This window comes from Drosophila teissieri, chromosome 3L (genome assembly GCF_016746235.2).
Source record: "Drosophila teissieri strain GT53w chromosome 3L, Prin_Dtei_1.1, whole genome shotgun sequence".
Lineage (NCBI taxonomy): Eukaryota > Metazoa > Arthropoda > Insecta > Diptera > Drosophilidae > Drosophila > Drosophila teissieri.
The window spans coordinates 11,476,483-11,500,505 of record NC_053031.1 but is presented as its reverse complement, the minus strand read 5'-3'; the positions used below and the strand labels follow the sequence as shown (position 1 = coordinate 11,500,505).

General features: G+C 43.0%; 3 protein-coding genes across 4 annotated transcripts in view; 2 read left to right on the top strand and 1 right to left on the bottom strand.

Annotated features, from left to right (window-relative positions):
• The window catches only part of LOC122618370 (putative dipeptidase NECHADRAFT_87110), an 88,043-nt gene that overhangs the window by 13,136 nt on the left and 50,884 nt on the right, over positions 1 to 24,023 (top strand). The gene's annotated exons all lie outside the window — the stretch shown is intronic.
• LOC122618372 (succinate dehydrogenase [ubiquinone] flavoprotein subunit, mitochondrial) lies at positions 1,068 to 3,238 on the top strand. The gene has a single exon (XM_043794773.1). The coding sequence runs from the start codon at positions 1,161 to 1,163 to the stop codon at positions 3,114 to 3,116; it is 1,956 nt and encodes a 651-aa protein (XP_043650708.1). The 5' UTR covers positions 1,068 to 1,160; the 3' UTR covers positions 3,117 to 3,238.
• Positions 3,289 to 4,492, bottom strand: LOC122618377 (thioredoxin-related transmembrane protein 4). Of its 2 annotated transcripts, none has more exons than XM_043794780.1 (2): positions 3,483 to 4,492; positions 3,289 to 3,423 (listed from the first exon to the last, which is right to left on the bottom strand). In XM_043794780.1, exons 1-2 carry the CDS (start codon positions 4,407 to 4,409, stop codon positions 3,346 to 3,348), a joined length of 1,005 nt encoding a protein of 334 aa, XP_043650715.1. In that variant the 5' UTR covers positions 4,410 to 4,492; the 3' UTR covers positions 3,289 to 3,345. The 2 variants fall into 2 exon arrangements, with proteins under 2 accessions (XP_043650715.1, XP_043650716.1); XM_043794781.1 differs by having other exon boundaries at positions 3,479 to 4,491.

Genomic DNA, 24,023 nt, shown 5'->3' with positions numbered 1-24,023 from the left:
CACGTTTTTCATTAAGAATCCGCCGCGGAGGAGTACGCGGAAATGCGGGCCAACCTCTATCAGTGCGATCCTCAATCCTTTGCGAGGACGAGCGCGTCCTTGCCCTAAATATTCACCGCACGGCATTGTAGCCGCTTTATGGCCAATCCTTTCTGCTTGTGTGTTTGCAAACAATTCGATTTTATGGCCGCCTAAGCGAATTTCCCCGCCTCAATTAGGTTGAGGTTGTAAACTCATAAAGCAAACACGCGAGAGTGCGAACGCCGAGCAGGCAGCCGGCAAAAAAAAAGGAAGAATTCGGGGCAGGCATTCCGTTTGCACAGGATATCCACGCAAATGCGCATGTCCTTTGAGCGCAATTAGCCGGCGGGAAAATCCCAGTCCATCTCGATACGCTATCGAACCCAGAGCAAACCCAGCGATCGAGTTCGTTGGCGAAGTCTTTCGTTCGCCATTTTTGGCTTTCTTGGCCCATGGGTTCGCCCCTTTCTCGTCTGTTTGCTCGAACGCAAACCCAAACCCAAACCCAAACGCAGTTCCAATCACAAACACAGACTCAAACTGAGACTCAGAGCCAGACCCAAAACCCAGACTCATTTACATATTGCTCGTTTTCTGCTGTTTTCGCTGCGCTTAAGTATGTTTGCCCGGTCCGATCTCTCCGTGTTTGCTTTGGGCCATCTCGACCATCTCAACCATATTGACCATCTTGACCATCTTAACCATCTTGGCCTGTTTGCCGCCTGTCCACTTTTTGCTCTCCGATGCCGCTGCAGGATTTTCGTGGAAATTTACAGCTTTAACGAGCTTCAAACTTAAAAATGGCGTGAGTCGACAAACAAAAGACGTGAGAGACAAATTCAGTCTGCTTCAAAATAGGCGGTGCTACTTTGTTAATTTCATGATTTATGTTTTTTTATAATATAGAGAAAATACCTTTGTAACTGTCTTAGAAAACGTTGACACTTATTTTTCTAGTTGAATAGTAATGGGGTTCTCTAAAACATTCTTATATTCCATCAAAGTGAAGACCTTTGCGACAGTCTCGTAGTCTTTGTGATTTCCATCCCAACTCAAATACACTAAAATACACTTAATACATTTCAAAGCGTAAAGCTTCATCTACTATTTGTGTGAATAGAACTGGAACGCCATTGAAAATGAATCGCCTGTTTGTCAGAAGGACGAGACAACTTGTAACCAGGACCCTTCTGGGTCCAAGTGCCAGTCGTTTGCCCCAAGTGACCGCCGTGCGAGACGCCAGTTGCAAGGATGAGTACTCCTTGATAGACCACAAGTTCGATGCGATTGTGATTGGTGCCGGTGGCGCTGGAATGCGGGCTGGATTTGGGCTGGCGGAGAAGGGCTTCCAGACGGCCATTATATCGAAGCTCTTCCCCACCCGATCGCACACGGTGGCTGCCCAGGGCGGTGTTAATGCCGCCCTCTCAAATATGGACAAGGACGACTGGAAGTACCACTTCTACGATACGGTGAAGGGCTCCGATTGGCTGGGCGATCAGAATGCGATCCATTACATGTGCCGCGAGGCGGAGAAGGCGGTCTGCGAACTGGACATGTACGGCATGCCCTTCTCGCGTAAGCCCGATGGCAAGATCTACCAGCGACCATTTGGTGGACAGACCTTGGACTACGGCAAGGGCGGAGTGGCGAGGAGGGCGTGTGCATGTGCAGATCGCACGGGTCACGCCCTCATTCACACACTGTACGGCCAAACGCTGAAGCACTCCGATTTCTGCCACTACTTTGTGGACTACTTCGTCCTGGATCTGATCATGTCGCAGGGTGCATGTGTGGGCTGCTTGGCCTGGAAACTGGATGATGGCACCTTCCATCGGTTTCTGGCCAAGAATACGGTTGTCGCCGCCGGCGGTTGCGGTCGGGTGTACTTCTCCACGACCGCCGGACACACGTGTACGGGTGACGGCAATGTCTGGGTGTCCAGACAGGAGCTGCCGCTCATGGACATGGAGTTTGTGCAATTTCACCCCACTGGCATCTACGGCGCAGGATGCCTCATCACCGAGGGAGTTAGAGGTGAAGGCGGCTTCTTCTTGAACTGCAAGGGAGAACGGTTCATGGAACGCTATGCCCCAAAGGCCAAGGATCTGGCCTCCAGGGATGTGGTGGCGCGGGCCATGACCATGGAGGTTCTGGCTGGCAATGGTTGTGGCCCGCTCAAGGATCATGTGCACCTGCAACTGCATCATATCGATGCCAAGATCATTAAGCAACGATTGCCGGGCATTATGGTCACCGCACGGATCTTTGCCAAGGTGGACGTGACCAAGGAGCCGGTACCAGTGCTGCCAACTGTGCACTACAACATGGGCGGTATACCAACGGACTACAAGGGTCGTGTGGTCACCATCGATGAGAATGGCAAGGAGCAGGTTATCAAGGGGCTGTACTCCTGCGGGGAAACTTCCTGCGCCTCGGTGCACGGAGCCAATCGCTTGGGTGCCAACTCCCTGCTGGATCTTATCATCTTTGGCCGCGTTTGTGCCTTGGACATTGCCGCAAACAGCTGTCCCGGCGATAAGCCGCCCCAGGTGGAGGACAAGGCCACCGAAAAGTCGCTGGACAACTTCAAGCGCCTGCGCTGCGCCGACGGATGCATTCCCACAGCCGCGCTGAGAATGGAACTGCAGCGAACGATGACCAAACATGCGGCTGTGTTCCGGGAGGGAAAGCTCCTCAAGGAGGGCCTGCTCAAAGTGGCCGAGTTGTGCGAACAGTTCAAGGACATCAAGATAACCGATCGCACGCTGGTGTGGAACACCAACCTTGTTGAAACGCTGGAGCTGCAAAATATGCTGGCCAATGCGGTGCACATCATAACAGCCATGGAGAATCGCAAGGAGTCGCGGGGATCCCATGCTCGCGAGGATTTCCAGAAGCGCGTGGATGAGCTGGACTACGGAGCCCCTCTGGCCGGGCAGAAGAAGAAGCCCATTGAGGAGCACTGGCGCAAGCACACCATGACCTTTGCCCTGGGCAACAAGGGATGTGCCTCGATCAAATATCGTCCGGTAGTGGACACCACTTTGGACAGCTCCGTTGCACCCATTCCACCTGCTCCGCGTACCTACTGAACATTCATGGATTGCTTGGTCCAGTTTTACTGTCTTACCTTCTCTGGGATTTTAAAATGAAAATACAAATAGCAAACAGTTTGTATAAAAATATAAGCTGAAAAACTGTGACATACTAAAACTACATCTATAGTTGGGCGAAATAATAAATAAGTTAACACAAGAGCCACAATCAGGTAAAAATGTATATTATCCAAAGTCAGTTGGAATTTTTTGTTGAAAGATCCGATTAAGAGGCTGGATATCTTCCCATGAAATCAAAGACAAATCGATTTCTTTTCGGTGCTTCTCTTTTAATTCGGTGCTTCTAAAGAGGACCGTTAAAAAGATAACATCTCAATTTTAAAGGCTTTTTAACTCACTTACTCTCATTTGCCTAAATTTAACTAAAAATACAAGAGATGTGGTTTCCTCCTCCTTGGAAAACGATTTCATCGACAATGCATCACTTTCGGTTGATGCTAGCTGCAATGCAGTATTAGTTACATCATCCACAAGAGATGTGGTTTCCTCCTCCTTGGAATACGATTTCATCGACAATGCATCACTTTCGGTTGATGCTAGCTGCAATGCAGTATTAGTTACATCATCCTCCTCCATATCCGTAACCGTATCCGTATCAGTATCCGTATCCGTATCCTTCCTTATAATACGCCATAACAAGTAGGGTGATGCGATGATGAACAATACTTCCAAGGTAAGGGTGGTCAACCAAAAGTTGCGCCAAAAAATATCAGAGTGTTTTAGATTCACAGCCACTCTCAAAAAAAATGTGACAAATCTGCTCCATATGGAGGTCGGGTGTAGCCAAAATGGCACTCGAGGTAACTCCGACCATTCGCGCAGCAGCAAAAGATTGCGAAGGGAGTAGATGTCCTGTGTGGAGCTCGCTCTCCGAAATTCCCCATCCAGCACGTGATATATGGCGATCTTAGTGATGGCGGTAAATCGTCCTCTTAGCCAAAAGTTCCTGGACAGATCTCCAAAAGCCAATTCCACATCGAGGCAACCCATTGAGGTGGTCGCCAGCTGGTAAAAGACCGCTTCCATATCTCTGCACTTCGGCTGCAGTGGCGAGCAGAGCAGCAAGAGCCACTCGCCAGTAAGCACCTCCGTCCAGTTGCCGTCGTCTATCCAGGTAATCCATCCATCTCCATAGTCGGCTATCCGAGAACTAGACTCTGATTTCCGGGATCCTCGGGGACACAGGTCTATATTCCCTGGACTTTTCGGGATCATCGCGTTTGGAATCACGCCAAATACCGATAGAAGAAGGATCAGCTTTGAAGTCATCGTCCCAAAGGATTGTATATTGCCGCTTATGGATTGATTTTTTTCGTCCGATTTGTGCTATAAAATATAAGTGACTGCAATGTCGCAGACTATTTATAAACAGACTACTTATCACAAATATTTATAATTTAGTTTTATATTTGACACCATCGGCTTATGTAAGAAACTTAAGCTGAGACCCACTAGCAATTGATCTTAATAAAAAGGATTTTATTACTAAATGTAAGTAGGAGAGTACAGTTGCCTCCACAGACCACTAACAGGTCATTAGCATGCGATGGCTATCGGTAACAGTCCATCTCGAGCGACTGTTGCCGATGGCTGAGTGTAAATAATTACCCGGCAGAGGAATAACTTGTAGGTTATGCGAGGAGTCCTGCTCACAGGACGATCCGATGGGAGGAGCGCAGCTCCCCTAATGACCACAATAAATTATTTTCATTTAGGGGCATTTAGCATAGAGAAAAAGAGCCGAGTGGCTGGTAAAGAAATAATTTATAGCTGTTGAAAACTTAACATGTTTATTTGGCCACATATGTGTGTGTGTATATATAGGTGAGGGTGGGGGGAAAATGGGAAATTGTTGGGGTGTGTGGGTCCAATAATAATGGCGCTTGTTAAGGCTTATGAGCAGAATGCTTGTGTGCGTGTGCGGGGCAGCAAATGAAAGGCCAACAGAACGAAACTGAACAGAACAGAGCCACAGGAATACTTTGCAGGGACACCTTACCCATCCGGCCAACGACCACTCAACCCACCCAACCACCCAACGAACCACTCTCACTGGCCAAACACCAAGGACATGGCCCAACTATTTGGTATGTATTTCGTGTGCCAGTGTGGATACAATTGTTGCTATTTCATATGGTTTTGCTGCTGGGCTGCTGTTGGCTGCTGCCAGCGACAGAAAAATTACAGTTGCATACACATTTGCCTGTTGTTAAATTGTCCCACAACCAATACAAAGTGACCTTTTCATTTATTTTTATGATATTCCCCCGCTCCCTGCAACACATCCCATTTACCATTTGCCATTGACCATTTTGCCGCCCCCTCGCCACATGCTGCATGAATGGCCGCCCAGTCTCTCGGCCATAAAAAATAGTTCGCTCGATTCAACTTTCCTGCGGCAACAAATGTTGGTTACTACGTTCCAAAGGGGACTCCTGCCTGGCCGCTGGATGGAATGTATTTTTTTTCCGGGATTTTGAATTTGTTTATTTCGGACTGGGCCTAATGGAAGGGAAATCTGTGGCCGCCCAGTTTAGTGGCACGTTGTGGTATATCTCTACTGTGTTGATGCTGCTCATTCTTATGTCATTACTTTTTAGATGGAAAATTACCATATTTTGCGCAAGTTTATTGGCAACTTCCATGCAAAACCCATAATTGGCTGCTTAAAAAGTATTAAAGGTATTTATTCGCGTGGGTTGAAAACTCAAAACTGTCCTCATAACTTTGCTGATATCTATGCGACGCACAACTTTCTTTTTGCCTCTGCATTAGGGGAAAGTTTTAAAGTACTTGGCCAAAGTTATAGTTTAAATGGTTCAGCTGGAGCACCTTAATAAATTTTAATGTTAAAGTTAGTGTTTAGAAGGAAGGAAGAACCATAATACCTGCACTCGCTTCTAGTTTTTATTTATTATTTATTTATTTAATTTTAAACACAAACAGCTTGCTTCAGCTTTTGGCTGCAAAAAGAAACAAGTTTGTAAGGCATGTGGTTTATAGCAAGTAATGGGTTTTGTGTATTGGTGACTTAGTTTTTCTATCGAAACTTTCATATTGATGTCTTGCTTAATATCAATTTTTTGTTATTACTTATTTAATATTTAAAATCTATTTTCATGCCACTGGCATAGTGACTATCCATCTTGTGGCACTCCAGACTTTTTACTCTGCTGTCTAGCTCCTTAGTTGCCCCTCGTGTTTTGACCTCTGCTCGATGCAGCGGAGTCCAAGTTGGCTGAAACTCGAAACTCTCCAAGTTGATTCTGCACTTCATCGGAAAACAAAACAAAATGTTTCAGCTTAAGCTTTTACCCAGTCACTTCAGTTGGCCAACGAGTGCAGTGCACTTGTCCCGAGGCAAGATGGAACACGAAAATTGAATGTACTACGCACTCGCAAAATAATTCGACCTCAAATGCATGTGTATTTGACTTTATGTAAAGAAAAATAAAAAATGTTTGAACAGATTTATTACATTTAATTGGTGCAGAGAAATGTATTTTACTTCGTTACAAAAAAGAGGTTCAGTATTTGTTACATGTATGAAACTGACTTGTTTAAGTTATTCATACCCTACATTAAGGTATATTTCGTTTTATTACTCTGATTTTCTTCTGTTTTTAATTGGATTGAGTTGATTGGATTTGTATCTATTTTTTCTCAAATTTTGTATTGTATTTTTGCGAGTGGTGCTGCACTGCCACGTAGCTCGTTATCGAGTTTGGCATTTGAAGGATCTGCCAAAGAGACGCGAGTGGGGGAGTATATCTGTTCCGTGGCCCCAGGCGCTCCAATGGGCCATCATTTATAGGTTGCTTTCGAGCCTTTGACTCAATCATCTGGTCGGTGGGAGTGCTGCCTCCATGGCACTATAATTTCCATTAGAATTGCCCCGGGAGAAAACGAAGTCAAAGGCAGCCATTATCCCAAAGACTGGGACCTACATACATACATATGTATCCGGCTGGTCAGTTTGACCACTTTGGCAGTTTGACCACTATTTTGGCCGCACCAAACTGCATTCCTGGCCGATCTATCTGCTTGTTTTGTTTCGCCTCGTTTTGGCTTTGTTTCGTTTTGTTTTGGAGTAATGGTTTCTGGGTAATGGTTTCTAGGTTTGGTTTTTGGGTTGAATGTGCGCCCAAAAAGTTTCGGCCGTATAAATTTGATTTTTTAATAAATTATACACTCCCCACTCGAAGTAAAATTTATTTCTATTTCCATTTATTTACTTGCAGGTGAGTTTTCCGGCCGGAAAAGTGCCATAAATTCGGGGGGCAGGTAAGCTGCTGCACTAGAAATGTGCGACAAATTGAATTTCCATTGTGTAGCTGGATGCTTACATATGTTTTTCCGTAAATTGATGGCCAAATGTAAAACGTATTGAGTGCCTGTTTGTGAAACAAAAACAAATTGGAAATGTTCTTTTTTAATCCAGCCCAAAATCACGCTGTAGGAAAATCTCTTTTCTTTCATGTGTTGCATGCAGCAAAGTATGCACCACAAAATATAAGCCATTTGAGTTTGTAAGGTGGCGCAAGGTGTGACGTCAACGAAATTGTGGTTTGAATATTTTTAACAGCTTTCATTCGGTTTTATGGCGCATTCACACCTTTATTTTGTACTAATACAATGTACTAATTAGACAATCAAGACTATGATATAATGTACCCACAAAAATGTTCAATGCAAAATGCATTCCTTCACAGAAAATTCCTTGCTACTTTCTGTCAGCCAAATATTGTCAATATTGTCCCAGTCTATAAATGCCACATTATTCCCGGCCACAAGTAGAAAGCAAAACTGAATGTCACAACCATTTCATAGCTACAAGGAATTCCTGTGCTGTCGTCATATCGACAGTCAATCAGGAATTTAATGTCGATACCAACTTGAAAGTGCTGATGGGCGGGCTGTTTCCTCGGCTCACAAGTCGAACAGGACTCGATTGGCAGGATCTCTGGGGAGAGTTGACATTAAATTCGAATAGGCCTGCCCATGTGGGGCTTTTCCTTTGTGTCTGACAACATTTTCCTTGGGCAAACGGTCCGGGGGGGAAAGTGGCTGGGGAAAGTGCAGATGATTGCACTCACACATCGAGTTGACACTATTGGAAATACATTGCGTTTGCCTTGCACTCGGGAGTCAAATGAGTTTTGCATAAACAAACATTGTCGACCAGTCCCTTGAGCAGCAGGTGGTGCTCAGAAAACAAGTTGACTGACTCGACCAGAAGTTGCCCGGCATCATGAATGCGAATTAAAAATATTCAGCACCGACATCAAGAATGATGTATGGTAGTATCAAAGATGAAATGATGCCTTTTATAACATTTAATTTATTTTTAAAACGTATTTAATGAAGTGTCAAGTATTAAGAGTCATGCTGAAACCAAGTGCTCACCTTACATTCCATTAGGAAACTTCTCAGCAGAACAATAGATCCTGCTAAATGAAGAGTACCAGGTATACAGATTATTTTGCCTGAACTTCTGGAGCAAAGAATCAGGTCTCGGCTGCAGATGGGAATGCATAATGAAGGGAAGCTGGAAAAATGAGCAGGTCCTCGACGGCCATGCCAGATTATTTTTTGTTACCCACATTGTACTTCCTGCAGCAGAGTTTGCTTCCGTATTTCAAATTAAAATACGTTTAGCTTGGAGTGCACGTACTCATTTATCATTTTATTATGGCAACGGCAACGGCAACGGCAAAGGCGAAGGAGTAGTACTTCCAACTCTGCCATTTTGTTTTCTTGCGCACTTTCGAATATTACGTGCTGGCCAACGGGGCGCATGAGTAATGCGAGCACATTGCGTACACAGGACTCGATTTCAGAATTGAAGTTCTGCTGCCTTGTCTGCCGACCTGTTTTTCGCCTTAAGTTTCCTTATTACAGCACCCGTTCTGCAATGCGAATTTCGTTGAGCAGATTTCCATTAATGGTCACCCGGCTGCCTGACTCCTTTTCCTTTGTTTTCAGCTCTGTGGCAGCCAGTATGAGCTGGAAAAACTCCGCACAATGATAGCACACTGAACAATCGCCCTGAATGTAAACACAAAAATATGGCATTTCTTTAAATTAGTTCTGGAATAACTTTAAGAGTTTACAAGACTCTATTGCAAAGTGGTTTTATGCAGCAGACTAATTTGTTTTGAAAAATAAAACATCCACGAAATTGCAGAATAATAACTTTAGATTACAATCTCGAAAAACGTACTATTATTTTCTGTGCAGTGAACAACTAAATTCCGTTGCATTTTCATTTCGCTCGTCCGGCGAAGGACTCCCTTTTTTTCCCAGGACTTGGTTTGTTTCCCATTTATATTCATTTGTTTTCCGTTTTATTTACCCAGCTCAACCGCAGCAACAAATACAAACTGTATGGATATGTGTGCTTGTGTACACACACCTAGTGTGTATAATTTTCACAGAAAGCCGAGGGGAAAATTCTCGTATTAGAACATTTTCGGGAGCACCACCACCAGCGACGCGAAGCGAATTCATTCTCCAAGTTATCGTCGAATATTTCTGGGGTTTCCGCAAAAGTTGAAAACACAAACCCAAACACGATGACCAAGTTCCGTGGGCTTCAACTAATTAATTGGGTATTTGTTCGGCTTTGCAGTGCAGGGAAATGGCACTATACTTTCGGGATACTCCTGGGAGGTAGGTCCTGGATCAGGATTGAGCCACTTGGAGGAGGTAGAGTTTAAATTAAATATTTTCATATTCAAGTTGCTGACCAGACCAAACAAATGAAATAATTTATGCAGCGCAGTAGTTTATTTATTGTAAATATTTAATAGGTAATTTATTCTTTAATATACGTTTACTTAAAGACTGCACTTAGATAGTTATTTTTTGTCTATTTTTCTTGAATAACTCCACATAAAACTTTAAAAGCGCCATGTTAGGAGATCGAACACTTTGGAGCTCACATTTCAACTCCGTAGAAAGTTGTGTTAGTAACTTCTTAAGCACCATCAAATACTGCGTGCTTGTTCATTATTTCCCACAACTTTCAAATGAGAAACTTTCTAAGGGACAAAAACCCGACAGCCAGCAAAGTGTGCTCAAGATTTCGGCATCTGCCTCGGACAAGGGAAAGCATTGCTAATTGCAGTTTGTCCACAGGGGCGAAGCAACAAGCTGCTTCTGTCCACGACTGTTCTCCCTCCTTTAAGCCACATCCCATTCATTCTTTAGAACCACCTAACCCATCCACCAAGTCTTGACCACCGAAAACTTGGCCAAGTTAGCGCTGTAATGTGGGCAAAGTAGCGCCTAGACTGATGGCACTCGTTTCGTTTTTAGACTGCTTTTTTGTACATTGGTTGGCTATAATATATGCAATCTGGAAATAGGAAATTTCTTTTGGATCAGCGTTAAGTGGCACTTGTAAGAACCTAACTTGAATGGTTGGCCAGGAATTTAATGTGAATTGCGAGTTTCTGTGAAATGCACTTAATCTCAAGCCAGCCAGCAAGTCGCCTTGAGGTAGTCCAAATATTTAGCAAGTCAGTAGCGGGAATCTTGTAGTCGGTTCACACCATTAAAGCGCTCTAACTTGTTATCCGTCCAGTATATATACTTTCCGAAGGGATGTGCAGCTCGGAAAAGGTTGGAAAAGGTAGGAAAAGCGGGAAAATGGCAACAAAGAGTGCTGCTACTCGCCCGCCGGCTACCGGGGTAAAAAGAGCGCTCTTTGCCGTAAAAATGCTGTCGCTGTCCGGACGCCGGAGCGTGAAAAGCGGACAGGTGTGGGTTGGGGTGGTGTGGGGTGGAAAATGGGGCTGCTTACGGGTGGCTGTTGCTTTGAACTTGCCGCTCTGCCCGTTCCCATAGCTGCTGCTGGTTTTTGTGACATTTTCGCAGAGGGTTTTTGCATTCGTGCAACTTTTTGTGCACCGCACTGCGTTTTATGGGGGAAAACACAACAGATAGGGCGTGCGAATGGGGGGGCGTGGCAGCTGGCTGCCTTAAAGTTCGCCGTTTGCGTGCCCGTTAATTTTGTTTGCACTCGCGAGGAGTGCGAAAATTTATTCTAAGCCCTCGCCAGCACTAATTTCTGTGGCCTCAAGTGCAGCGGTACAGTGCAACGAGTTGAACTGATTTGGCCGGCCACAAAATACGCATATTTGTAGGCAGAACTAACGAAACATTGGTATATAATCATGTCACTAAACTACCTTTTGCCTGTCCAGACTGAAAAAGTTTAAATATATATGCAGTGTAATAAACTAACTTTTACCCTTTCAGACTGAAAAAATTAGAATATACATAAAGATATCCAAAACCTACTAACTTCTTTTTGGTAAATTTATTTTGATATATTTATACCTTTGTTTAAAAATATAATGTTCCGACATATTTAAAACCTTTTTAATCTTGAGCTAAAAAGAGTTAATTAAAAATCTAAAATTCTTGTGGCATTCACTGAAAATGTTGACCAGTCTGCAGGATTTCGCCCCCGAACATAAGAAACTAAACTCAGTGTGAAAGTTAGAAATCGTGCGTGCAGGAAAGTTTGGCTCGTTGCGTTGAAAAGTATGCAAATTATTAGAAAAGTTTTTCACATTTTTCACTGCTCTTTCGCTGGCACTGCGTTTCTCGCATTTGACAATTTCCAAATCCTCGTTTTGCCACATCTTGGGGCAACTGCTAGAAAAGAGGACCTAAGTGCGCACCAAAGTAGGCTAAATTATTAATGTTCCCCACCAGCCATTCGCCTCCTGGCTCCTGCTTCCCAGGCCCCAGGATACACAAGTCGGAGCATGCTGGTCAGGCCAAGAGCAGACGTCAGGTCCCGGGGCCGAGTGCCCATCACATGCTTCTGGTGTTTAGTTCTGCACTGACAAAAAATTATGGTAACTGTTAGGGTAAATGCTGAAAATATTACTGGAAAGCAAAACTAAATTGATACTCTACCTAAACCAACAAAAACAATAATACCTTTAAAGCTCTAATAAATTATATATCAACCTGCTTTCATGTATGTATTATTTAAACTTTGTTTTTTGTTCATGTCTTATGTCCAGTTAGTTTGTGGAAATATTTTATATTATATATTTTATGAAATAAAAATCTCTGCTTTAACTCTTGAAGTCGGCTTAGTGTGCCTTTCACGTTGCGACAATTTAATGCCCTGTTCTTGACATTCGGCCGGACCCGGCCTGCCCATCCGATTTAGGTGTGTCCGGACTCCGGAGAACCTTTACCACCCACTTTGACCACCCTCCGGCATCCGCATGCCCATGTGGATGGGGTGCAATTTGTCAGTTTCCCACTCGACCTCGCCCGTCCTCGGTCCTCTGTTGCGGAAATTATTATTTTGTTTAATGATTTGTGCTTAGTTTCGTAATTGAGACTGTGAAAGGGCTGCTTGCGAGGGAATGGAAAGGGAAAGGAGCAAGGACAGCAAAAAGGACTCTGCTCTTGACCCACAATGGAAAATGGCATACCAACAACAAAAAAGGTGAATGGTGAGTGGAAAACTATTGGTACAAAGAGTAGCTGCTGTTGTTTTCCTCTTTGCCATTTCGTTTTGAGGACAAAACTCATTCCAGCATGAAGGGAAAGTGAAGGGAAAAGATGAAATATTCTATTTATAAATTTCGTTGGCATCGAAAATATTTTGAAACTGTCGTTCTGGGTGGAAAGTTCATTGTCAATTGATTTCGCAGCCAAGAGAATCCTTAAAACCGAAGGACCCTTCGAGCACTTCTCCATTATTATTAATCGAAAGTATTTTCTGTTGGCCATTTTGAGCTTGTCCTGGAATGCGTTGATTGGAATTTCGTTCGCCAACTAAAACTAAATGAACAGAAATTTTCCTAAAACTGCTATGCCATAATAAATTCAATAATGTCAAATTGGTCCCAAAAGTACAGCACAGCAAATAAACTACCCATACAACATAGAAAGCAATTATTTTCATAATTTAATTTAACTTCAGTTCTCAGGTGTCCAGCAGTTTGAATATTTTCCGTAATATTCCTAATTCGCTTATTTTAAGTGGTTCCTATTAGCTCACTCATTTTGGTTTTCACTATAATCACTAACGTCAGAGGTACAATTTATTAATTATAAGTGCAGGCAGCATTGATTGGAAGGGCCTTTAATTCAAATTGCTGATCATCGATGCATTAATTTGACGCCCATTTGGTCGAATAATTCAATTAAAAATGAAATGCAGCCATAGGCAAAATACAGATGCATTCAGAATCGGGCAAAAACCTTCGCTGTGGTTAAAGCTTATAAATGAAACAAAATATAATAGTAGAAGGGAGTGACTCAATTTAATATCGTCCGCTACATAATTATTTTGTGTGTGTGTGGGCATGCGATGAAATCCATTTATCAGCGACATATTAAATGTGAAAATTCCATATTTTATGAAACAATAACCAATGCCAATGGATCTGTAACTGCGATGCCAGCTACAACAAGAAAACGGGCAAATTAAATGTGGTTTCCAATTAAAACCGGAATGAATGTGACACACAATTGCCGGTTTCCCGGCAACTCTGAAAGGTTTTTCATCGCACGATCCCAAAAGCTGATGGAAAATGCCCTTTAAATCGAATGCGTAGGGAAGGAAAACCGTTCGAACAATGTATAATTATCAATTTATGTGTAATTTGCATTTGCACTGAAGTGTTTCTCATTTGGTATTCGCTGAATGCATTTTGTTTGCCATTTGCTTTATTTATAGCTTTAATTTATGGTTATCTTAAAAATACTACAAATTAAATGTCAAACACATAGTTACAGGTTTTTTCCAGTACAAATTTTTGTGGTTTTTTAAACGATTATACACTTCATTAAGTAACGTAGAAAATTTTGGGAATGGTAGCCGCATTTTTCAGCATTTTGTTTACACTTTCGCTTGAATGCAGTTTCAAGAGCCATGGCCGCTCGTGTGCATTTTGCCATGAAATTGCGGAAAAGCGTGAAAATAAAAATGCACTGCATAGTTTTTGGGGCTCCCGGGCCGCCATTTTGCCCCTTTTTTTCTGTTGATCTTTGCATGCAGGTTTCCGTTTCCGGGAAAACAGCGCTCGTGGTCGGCAGCCACTCAGTGAAAGCGGCAAATTAATTCAATTTCACCTGAAGCCGCATCCTCCGTGCTCCGCATTCCGGATAATAGGCGGCTATTTGGCTTAGAACCTGAATCGCCGCTCGACTGGCTTCACTGTAATCACAAAATTGTTGTAGCTCGCAGTCAGTGCTGCCAGGTTTTTAGAGGGCGCAAAGATCGAATTATTTTGGGAGGAAATATTACAAAAAAATAAATATAAAATATTTAGAAAAATGCCTCTTGTTGTGATGCATTAATACTAAATACTAAACTCAAGTTTAAACAGCCAAGGATACATGTTACGTGTGAACCCTCGTTCTTCCAATATAAAATAGAAGGTAAAATTCTGGGAAAAATCTAAGTGTCTGCAGGATGCGAAGTGAGATATACGGGAGGAGCGCCCGTTTACTCACTTAGACAACTTCCCCGGATCCGGCGCTTTGTCTGAGCGGAGCAAATGAAGCGGAAGAACTTCACGTGCCGTCGTACAAATTGAAAATCAATGCTGTTGGGTTTCGAAGACGGCTAGCCTGCGAACTCAGAATCCTGGGGACTCTGTCCACGGGGTCCTTTCAACCCCTTGAAGCCGCTGGCCCATAAATCGCCGCTCGAGTTCGGTGAAGTGGCCATCGAGGCTTTTTCCTTCAATTGGTCGGCATATTTGCCAACAACACAGCCTGCTCACAGGCTGGAATGGCAGGATAATAAGAATGACTGCGGTATCGGGCGCAGCTCTCCACAGACAACAACTGTGCACAATGGCATGGGCATGATATTCGAGTGGATCCTTTGCGTGGAGCATCCTTGAGCCGGGGGAAAACTTAAGTGGCAGAAGATTTCGTAGGAATATGCTGTGCATTTCCACAAATATTCATGGAGTTCTTGCTTATTTACTGCCACGTGGGCTCAGCTCGCATATCACGCTTTTCCAGTTAATGAGCCAGAATAATGTTGATATGCTGCATATATTTTAAATTTTAAAGACCATTTTGAGTGAAACAAATTTACCTTAGAGAAATGGGACAATAAGTTTCGCAGCTGATAGCATAATTAAATTTGTTCGCATAGATGCATCATTATTTGGACCATTAGTTTGAAAGTTTGAGCTCATTCCACTGTGCTGCTTGACGTTTTGAGCGTTATGAATTGACTTTCCTCCATGGCTAATGAAAATTAAATTTTCACCTCCACTTCCTTTCTGCAGCCACCTCACTTTCTCCTCACTTTCATTCCTGCGGCTTCTTTTTTCCCGCATTTAAGAGGCGTGCGGTGCGTGGCAATGTCTTACGTTTGCATAGCTTTGCATAATAGTTTTTACAGGCATTGCCGCCCACAAGAAGGCGGTGGGTGGAAAATTGGGGGTGGTTGCATAATACACCACTACAAAAAGACGTTAAGTTCTGGGTTAACTTTGGTATGCAAAGGACTTTTAAGAAAAATAGTACTTCATGTAAATATATTTCCTTGTTTATTATTTTGTAGTTTATTCTTACCGTTTTAACCTCGTTCGCCGCTTTTTCTCCCAGTGTGGGCACACTTTTCTCTGGCTTCGCTATGTAAGCGGATTGAACCCTCCCTCCGGCGATCCGTACGTCCTTATTCTGTTTTCACTGTAATCATGTTGCCAATGCACGTGTGTGTGTGCGTGTGTTTGTGTGTGCGAGGGGGCGGATGGTGGACGGTGCGAGTGTGTGTGTGTGTATTTAACGTAATTCAGCTTACAGCTTCGGAACAGGTGAGTGTTGCATAAATTTGCAAACATTTTGCAAGTCAGCATCAACTTGCCATCTGTCAGCAGTGGCGCCACTGGAAGTTCTGAGTAGATCTGCTGCAGTTGCAAGGGATACTCCACTACTCTTGAAATATCGATTTAATACTATTTTGTTGGACATTTCTCCACAACCAGTATTGAGTTTCTTACCAATTAAAACCTGTCGTTATAATGAAAGAAATAGAACAACAGAAATGATGCAGTTAACGTTTGAAACAAGGTAAACAGCTTTAAACCCAATTTTCCAGGAATAACCTTCTCTAAATTGCGTAGTTAGGTACTAAAGAGCCCTTTGAGTTGAGTGATTCGAATCCCCGTTAAAAGAATTTCTGCCTTTGTCACTGCCTGCAAACATAGTAGTGCCTTTGGAGCTGTAGTCATAGTCATCAGCATCAGCATCACCATCTTTAGCATCATCATCATCAGGAGCTGCAACGTGGGTAAAGGCAGTCAACAACGCGAATGTTGCAGGTTGCCGTAGAATTGATTTTCCCCTTTAACGGTGTGCCGTGTATCCTGCTTTTCGCCAGGATTACCTTACTTCCTCCACAAAGCCCCCCCTTTCTTGGGCAACTGCACCCACTGTGCAGTTGCATGTGCAACATCATGCGATCAAGTTTGCCTCCTGGCAGACATTGCAAGTCATTTTTCACGTTCCGTTTTGCTGAACACAAACAGCGAGGAACAGTGGATGGTTTTGTGATTGGAATAACATAATAATAGTGTACTTACTGTAGAGAAGTGAGTAGAAATTGACTTGGTACTTTCGCTAAACTGCTCAAGTAAGGGAAAATACGCAAGAGTGGTGAAAAGTTTAAATTTCCTATGGTGATACTAAAGTAAAGTATCATATTCAATTTATATATTTCTTTTGATGGTATTTGCTTAATTTTTAAATATACAATTCTCCCATCATGACACCAATAATATTTTCCAATTGAATTGTATTTTTTCCACTGTTCCTCACGTGGAAACAAAGTTATGAAAACAGTCCGCCCCTTGTCAAGTCACGAGTTTTCCATAAATCCTTGTTTTTTATACGCGCTACGACTTTTACTTTCTGCCGCTGGAATTTGTTCGCCCAACAAACCGCTGAACACACAAAGTTATTGAAAATATGATTTGAAATTCAATTGCCGACCGCGTGGCTGCAGTCAATGAAATCGAAAATCCTTGTTAACTCGATGATGGAGTGAAAGCGAAATAAATAACAAATGTAAATGCTGCACACAGTCTTCTTGTATCAGTCACCAGATACGGCCACGCCCCATCAATCAGTGTAACTCGAATGTAGAGGCAGCTCGAAAGTTCTACGAAGAAGGATTGCATCTGCTGGATGCACACAATCCTTCGAGTCCCCCTAACAATTAGGTCCTTTGGAATGTGTGTGCACGAATGCCAAATGTTTGCAGAGGGCATCCCCGTCACAGGCGACGGCCTGCTGGGCAGGATAAAGTGAGCAAATTGATGTGAAAATGCAAGTGATTCGATTTTTCATGTCCAGACGATCCGACGAGGTCCGCCCAGGACCCGCTTGATTGTCGTCCTTGACGTTGATTTGATGAATTATTGATTTGTTTGATTAATCGCCGGGTCGACTGGGGTGCCCAGCAGGCTGTCTGGATTACTAGAGATGCCTGCACAGGTCCTGTACAGAAGAAAATGATTTAATGATTGCCAAAGTAACTAACAAAAGTGTTTAAAAAAGCTACCTAGCTAGTCATAGTTTTTGTCATAAGAAAAGGCTTATAGGAATTCCAAAGCACTACCATTTGATTACGCTTTCTCGCAGTGTAGTTGTTTGCAAACACTTTACGAGGTCTCGCCTTAATGAGAACAAAGAGTGCTGCCCAATTGGGCAAGCAATCGAGTACTTAAATCCTTTTTATTTACTTCTAAAGATTAAAACTGCACTCGACTGTCAATGAGATTCGAGTTCTCAAGATCCTGCCGCTCCTTTGGCCCATTAAAGTTCCCAATTCCGGCAGCTGTCGGGCCCCCCACCAAAGATAAATGTGTACAAGCGAAAAAATGTTGAAGAAAAACAGCGAAATGTTGGGAATGAAGAAAAGTTGGAACGATGCAAAAAATGCGGGAAATATGAAAAAACAACGGCGGCAGCAATTTGCAGCAAGGACGTACAGGACATGCCACAACAATGGCCCTGTTTGTCCGCGTGGACGTGCCGCAAGAAGGGGGCAGCAACAACGAAATGCGGAGGCGCCTCCGACGGAGGCCAAAACAAAAAGTTACCCAACGTCGGACAAGTGTCAAACGGCACGAAAGGCGTAATAAATGGGCTGGGGGGAGGGGCCAGGACCACGCCCCACAATTGTACCATTGAAATGCTGCGAAAACGGAAGTGAACAGTAAACATTATCATACCCGGTGACATTTCTGCTTTCTTGGGAAAAAGTTGAAGAAAATAATCGCCAGTCATGGCAGGATGTTGATGGTCTTGTCAACTTACTCTTACTCTTGTTGAAAGAGCATAGACAGACAGCTGTGCAATAACAATTCAAGAAAAGAACTTACAAACTCTATAAAGTAATAAAATATCATAAATTTACTCTGCTCATCAAGGTAAAATAATTTATAAAACACCAATAGCTTTCCTTAATAATCCGACTTATTTAATTGTTGGTTCTTTGTCCCAATTTTGTCTAACATTTTGCCTTGAGTATTTAAATTGTATTTACTTTCCACTTAGCCAACCAGCAAGCAGAGCTCTTTAAAAAACCATCCATCCACATGTGACTTCGTGGTGTGGGGTGGCAGGTGGCATGAGTAAACGAAAATGCTACAAAAAATTGAGCACAACACATTAAATGTAAATCAACATTAGCTACGACATTATGATTATGCTGATGGACAGAAACATTTGGGTAGCTACCGGAGAACATTAATCAAAATCATAAACGTGCGCCCAACCAAATCGCCTCAAATAAGCGATTGCTTCTACTGTGGAAACCGAGGCAACCTAATGTTCAATTTTTATTGCTCCCAACCATAACCGAAATGAATCGATTCCTTAATGTATGCCGAAGCAGGAGACAAGCAAAACAAGCAACAAGGACAAGGACCTCCCACGGAACCCACGAAGGACAGTGCGAGAACTCGTATGACATTTGCCACTGGATGCCTCCATGGATGATTAGGCAGAGGCAGGGCATACATTATGTATTCCCTCCAACTGCCAGGTCAACTGGGAGTGGGGGATTGGGGAGGGAAAAACACCAGCCCCAAAGGTAAGTGAGCCAATTTTGCTGACTTGTCACTTCCGGTCAAATGGCTCTGAATGCCGCCTAACCAGAGGCATAAATCTCCAGGAAAATATTGGGGGAGTGGGTGAAGTTGGCGTTTACCTTCATTTGTTGCCCCACAGGGAAAATGGGTAACGTTGGCAATCTGTGAAAATTGCAAATGCCGTTGAATGCGCATAAAATTAATGAAATTAGGGCGATGCCAAATGAATTTCCCAGTTGTCAATAATCCACAATCACACACATATTATTCATAACTCAGTTTGCGCAAGCTGACTGAACCACATGACCACAACGATGAATAACTTGGCATATATGTATGTATATGTATGTCTGCAGGGGATAATACTCCAACGGAAAGGGTCTATCCACTGCCTTATTCATGACAGTTTATAAATCTGTAAGTGATTTTTATGCGAATTTATCGACATTGCAGCTGACACGTTCACGAACTCAGCCCCCGAATATTCCCCCGAATATTCGGCAACATTTGCCAAAGGGTCTTGGGTTATTTTAGATTTGGCACATGATTGGCTGAAATTTTTGATTTGGCACATGATTGGCTGAAATTTAAACTTTTTAGCATACAAAATATAATAAACAACTTGGCGGTTTTACTCGAGTTTTCATTGCTTTATACTGAATTCTGAATTTTAAAGTCAATTAAAACTCGAGTAAATGAGTGTTAAAAGAACATGAATAATTACTTTCTTTATGTCGCGTTAGGCAACTTTAAGAGTCCTGCAAGTCCTGTAAGTCCTGACCTGTGACATGGACCGATTTCAAGCTTTGCTTACTATCCAAGCCGTTGAAAGCGCCTCAAAAGGCTCGACCTTGGCCATTTGCCTTCAGATGAAAGGACTTTCGCGCTGCGTCAGCTGGCGCTGGTAACAAATGAACTCATTTGTTCTAATTTAATCTTATTACATGGAGATTTATTGCCTTGCGCATGATATGGCAACCCTTTCAGTACTGCTACAGTTAGAAGGTTCTAAACCAGAAACCCCAACCCAACCCAACCCAAAGTCCAAGTTCAGTTTAGAAGAGCAGAGTTTGAGTTTGAGTTTGAGTTTGGTTGGCTGGCGGAGGGCAATTTAAAAAGCGATTCAAGTGAAAGTGCTCGAAAGTTAATTATGATTGATTGAGTGCCATTGAAGGCGACACGGAGGCGGGGGAATTGATTTTCGTGACTGCCACGACTCGTACATTTGACAGCCGAGTGTAATTGACAGACTGGCATTGCGCATACGCACTGTTGATCGAATTTTAAGGAGCGAGGCGTGTAAACGACTTTGCCAGCCGGTTAGCCACCAAAACTCCCAACAAAACTGCACAACCAAGTGAGTTTCACCCCATTGCCGTCGCAATCAGGGGGCAATAAAACGAGTTACGGTTACGGCTTTATGATTCCCATGGCATTTGACACCGGCTAATATGTATATCTAAGTGCTAAATAATTAAAAATAGTAAAAGTTTAATGAGCATCGGGTGCCATAAAAGCAAATTAAAACAAACAACACGAACAGCAGCGGCACAAATGTAACTCCCAACTTTAGTTGGTGGCTTCTATTGCTCACTCAGAAAAATTAATGATTGTGAAATGTGTAATTACAAATAGGATATTTTAAATATAGCCATAATATTTGCTTTCCATTCTAGCAGATGTGCCACTCTAAAATCCTTTAAAGTCAGTTCTTAAAGTTCGCCCTCCATTCCGAAACGATTTATATCCGAGTGTGTAGCTGCCATTTGGACACCGGCAGTCTATCTTAGTTCCTAATGAATTGAGATGAGTGGGTTATGCTCCTGACAGGATTGCAGTTTGTTAGCTGCACCACCCACCCAACTACCGCCCACCAGGCACCACCCACCGCCCACTGTGTAAATAAGAGCAACCTTGTGCCAATTGCTAGTGTGTGTAAGTGTCTGTGTGAGTGGGTGCGTGTGCGTGTACGACTATTTGTATTGTCCTACCAGTTTTCGGCATTTGAGCAGATTTTCCATGTGCGTTTCAGTGGGCGGCGAAGTTCCCAGGAAGCAAAGCCATCTTGCGGCTGCACAGTGGGGTTGGGAGGGAGAAAATCACGCAAATTCCAGCATTGATTTATATGCCAAGCAACCAATTACGCCAGACATATACACAGATTTGAATTCCTACTGATTTCATTGTGGCTTCGCCAAACAAAGTGAGCTAATTAGATGTAAATACTAACAATATGTGGCGAATGATAAGTAAACAACATTAAATTGCACTTAGATGAGGCAGCAGTCTATGAAAATATTTCCAGATCCTCGGCTTGTATGCAACTGAGTTGAATTTATGGGTTGCAAATAAATGGCCAAGTAATAAATATTTAAAGCAGGCAGATCTGCAATAATTCACTAGATAGTTTGGTGTAATAGATCTAAAACTATGCAAAACAACTGAGCTTTCAATTAGTGGCCTTACACCAACATTTTGGGTTAATTAATTTACTGACTTAAATTGTATATGCAGCAGGTTACAGCAGATAATTGAATAGTTGCAGTGGAACTAGAAATGGAAGTGCATAAAAGGAATATGCATTTATATTTAATACATACAACTGAACAATCGGTGCATGAAATGCGAATAAAATACCGAATTAGAGCCCATAGTACTAAACTAATCTGCTATGGCCACTTGCCACTTGGTGCATCCCTCGACTTTCATTTTTAATGGCCTCTGTCTGTCTCCTTCTCTGTCTCAGTCCTTGTCTCTGTCTCTGTCTCTGGATCTGTCTCCCTCTCCGTCTCTGGATCTGTCCATGTGCTCCAAGCTGTTCATGTCCATGTCTGATTCGATGGCTGTGCCTGCGATTGTCGCTTCGCCAGTCCATGGTAATTTATGTGCAGCAATCTAAACTCATTTAGCACGCAGCGAGGCGAATATGTGGCCAGACACTGAGCCGCATTGCCGGTTAAAGCCACACAATCCAACTCCCATCTCCCTACTCCCTACCCCCAACTTCCGACCCTCGACCCCCGACCTCCAACCGCTGACCTGACCCCGATCCTTTGAACCGCATTCCCACCGGGGGACTCCTGTTCCTGCAATAGGCAAAGTCGGGGCTGTTTGTCCTTAAATTGGCTTCGCCTGGTGGCTCTGCAAGTGCCGATGGCAGTGCAGCCATGTAGCCATGTCCGTGTCCTCCACAATCGCATTTGGTGGCACTTGGCGCCTCCGCACTCCGCACTCCGCTGGCATCAACTTATCCTGTTGACACTTGGCTTCGTTATTTAAGCGCACCACAATTCGTACCGCACATCTTTGTACTTCGCTGGTTTGGCGGTTTCCATTTCCAAAAAGCCGCAAAAAACTACACAACGAAATAAATGGAAAGAGTTTTCCATATTAAGTAAAGGAGTTTCATTTAAATATGCCAAGTTAGAATTTTAGGAACTACCCATCTTAACTTCACTGTATATTACATACATTTTCCATAACGAAGTTTTTGAAGTATTTTACTTTAAATTATCTCAGTACAAATGGTATGAAAACTTTCTTTCTTGTAAACAGAACGGCCATTACCTAAGAACTCATTTAATTTGAGCAAATTCTAGCCCATTTTACTCTGTGTGTACACAAGTTAGTCAACTAGTTTGCACTCTGCTGATCCTTGGGCGGCCTTCCATGGCAGCTGTTGCTCATTTCCTTCGACATTTGCATCACAAGCAGCCACACACAAAATCAACAGACAAACAAAAGGTAAACATAGACAGCCGCACACTCGCTCACAAAATACTCACACATCCACGCAGCATTCAAATTTATTAAAAGCGTTCGTCCTGCGGCTGGCAGACCCCGCTTATCCCCATTTGCCATTTTCCATATCTCAGTGCACCCACTTTTCACCATTTTCCTCATTTTCCCCTCAGTGCCTCGTGGCTGCCGTCGTCGACAAGCTTTTCATTTCAGTCTTAATTCCTTTTGAATAATATCTACCACTTAAACTTACAAAGCTTCAAGACCGCACATGACACAGGCAACCACGCAGGCGTTTCGTGTTCTTATCGCCAAGTACAATTCACGTCCGCGTTTTGTACGCAGAACATGGGCGTAGTGGGAAGAGGGGGTAAATGTATATAAATATATTTAATATATGCCTATACACATCTTTCATAATCTGTAATCAGTAATTGGTGTATATTTTATGTAAGATACTGCGTGTCAAAAGATTTCATTACTCATACGCCATGTGGTCCTTTTAGGATAACCCAGCTCATTTGTTTTTGTCAATAATCACTTTCACTAAAATATATTTCTTCAACTCTTATATAAATAGCAAAACAGTACTGCAGTCTTGAATAAATTCACATGCCATGGATGACCTTTAACCCCAAAAGGCACGCCTCTTCATTTAATAAAAGAAAGTGTTTTGTGCATACATAGAGGTATTTTGTTTATCTCTCTTGTACTTTTGTGCATGTATAAATACTGGTTGAACCTGTGGCTTGCCAGATTTCCCAATTATTTGCGTTCTACATGTGGCTTTCGTGTGCTTGCCATATTTGTAATCATCTTGAAAACATTTATGTTCCTGCACTTGGAGTTCTCCTTCGACATGTAATGGCACATTCTGATTTTGTTTGTTCTGCTTGTCTGTCATTTGCGAATGTCAACAGTGAAGTGAAAGAGGCCCACAGGCCAAATGTGTCCCACGAATTAATTACGGTTGTCGCCGCGCTAAATTGCCACCGACTCTGCGGTGGGAGAACGCGACCTTCAATGTATCTGCCACATA

Excerpts from the sequence above, each read along its gene's own strand:
- LOC122618372 (XM_043794773.1), top strand. The coding sequence starts at position 1,161 with ATGAATCGCCTGTTTGTCAGAAGGACGAGACAACTTGTAACCAGGACC.
- LOC122618377 (XM_043794780.1), bottom strand. The coding sequence starts at position 4,409 with ATGACTTCAAAGCTGATCCTTCTTCTATCGGTATTTGGCGTGATTCCA. Across the intron at positions 3,424-3,482 it reads TTAAATTTAGGCAAATGAGA|AAGCACCGAATTAAAAGAGA; the intron begins GTAAGTGAGTTA and ends GGTCCTCTTTAG.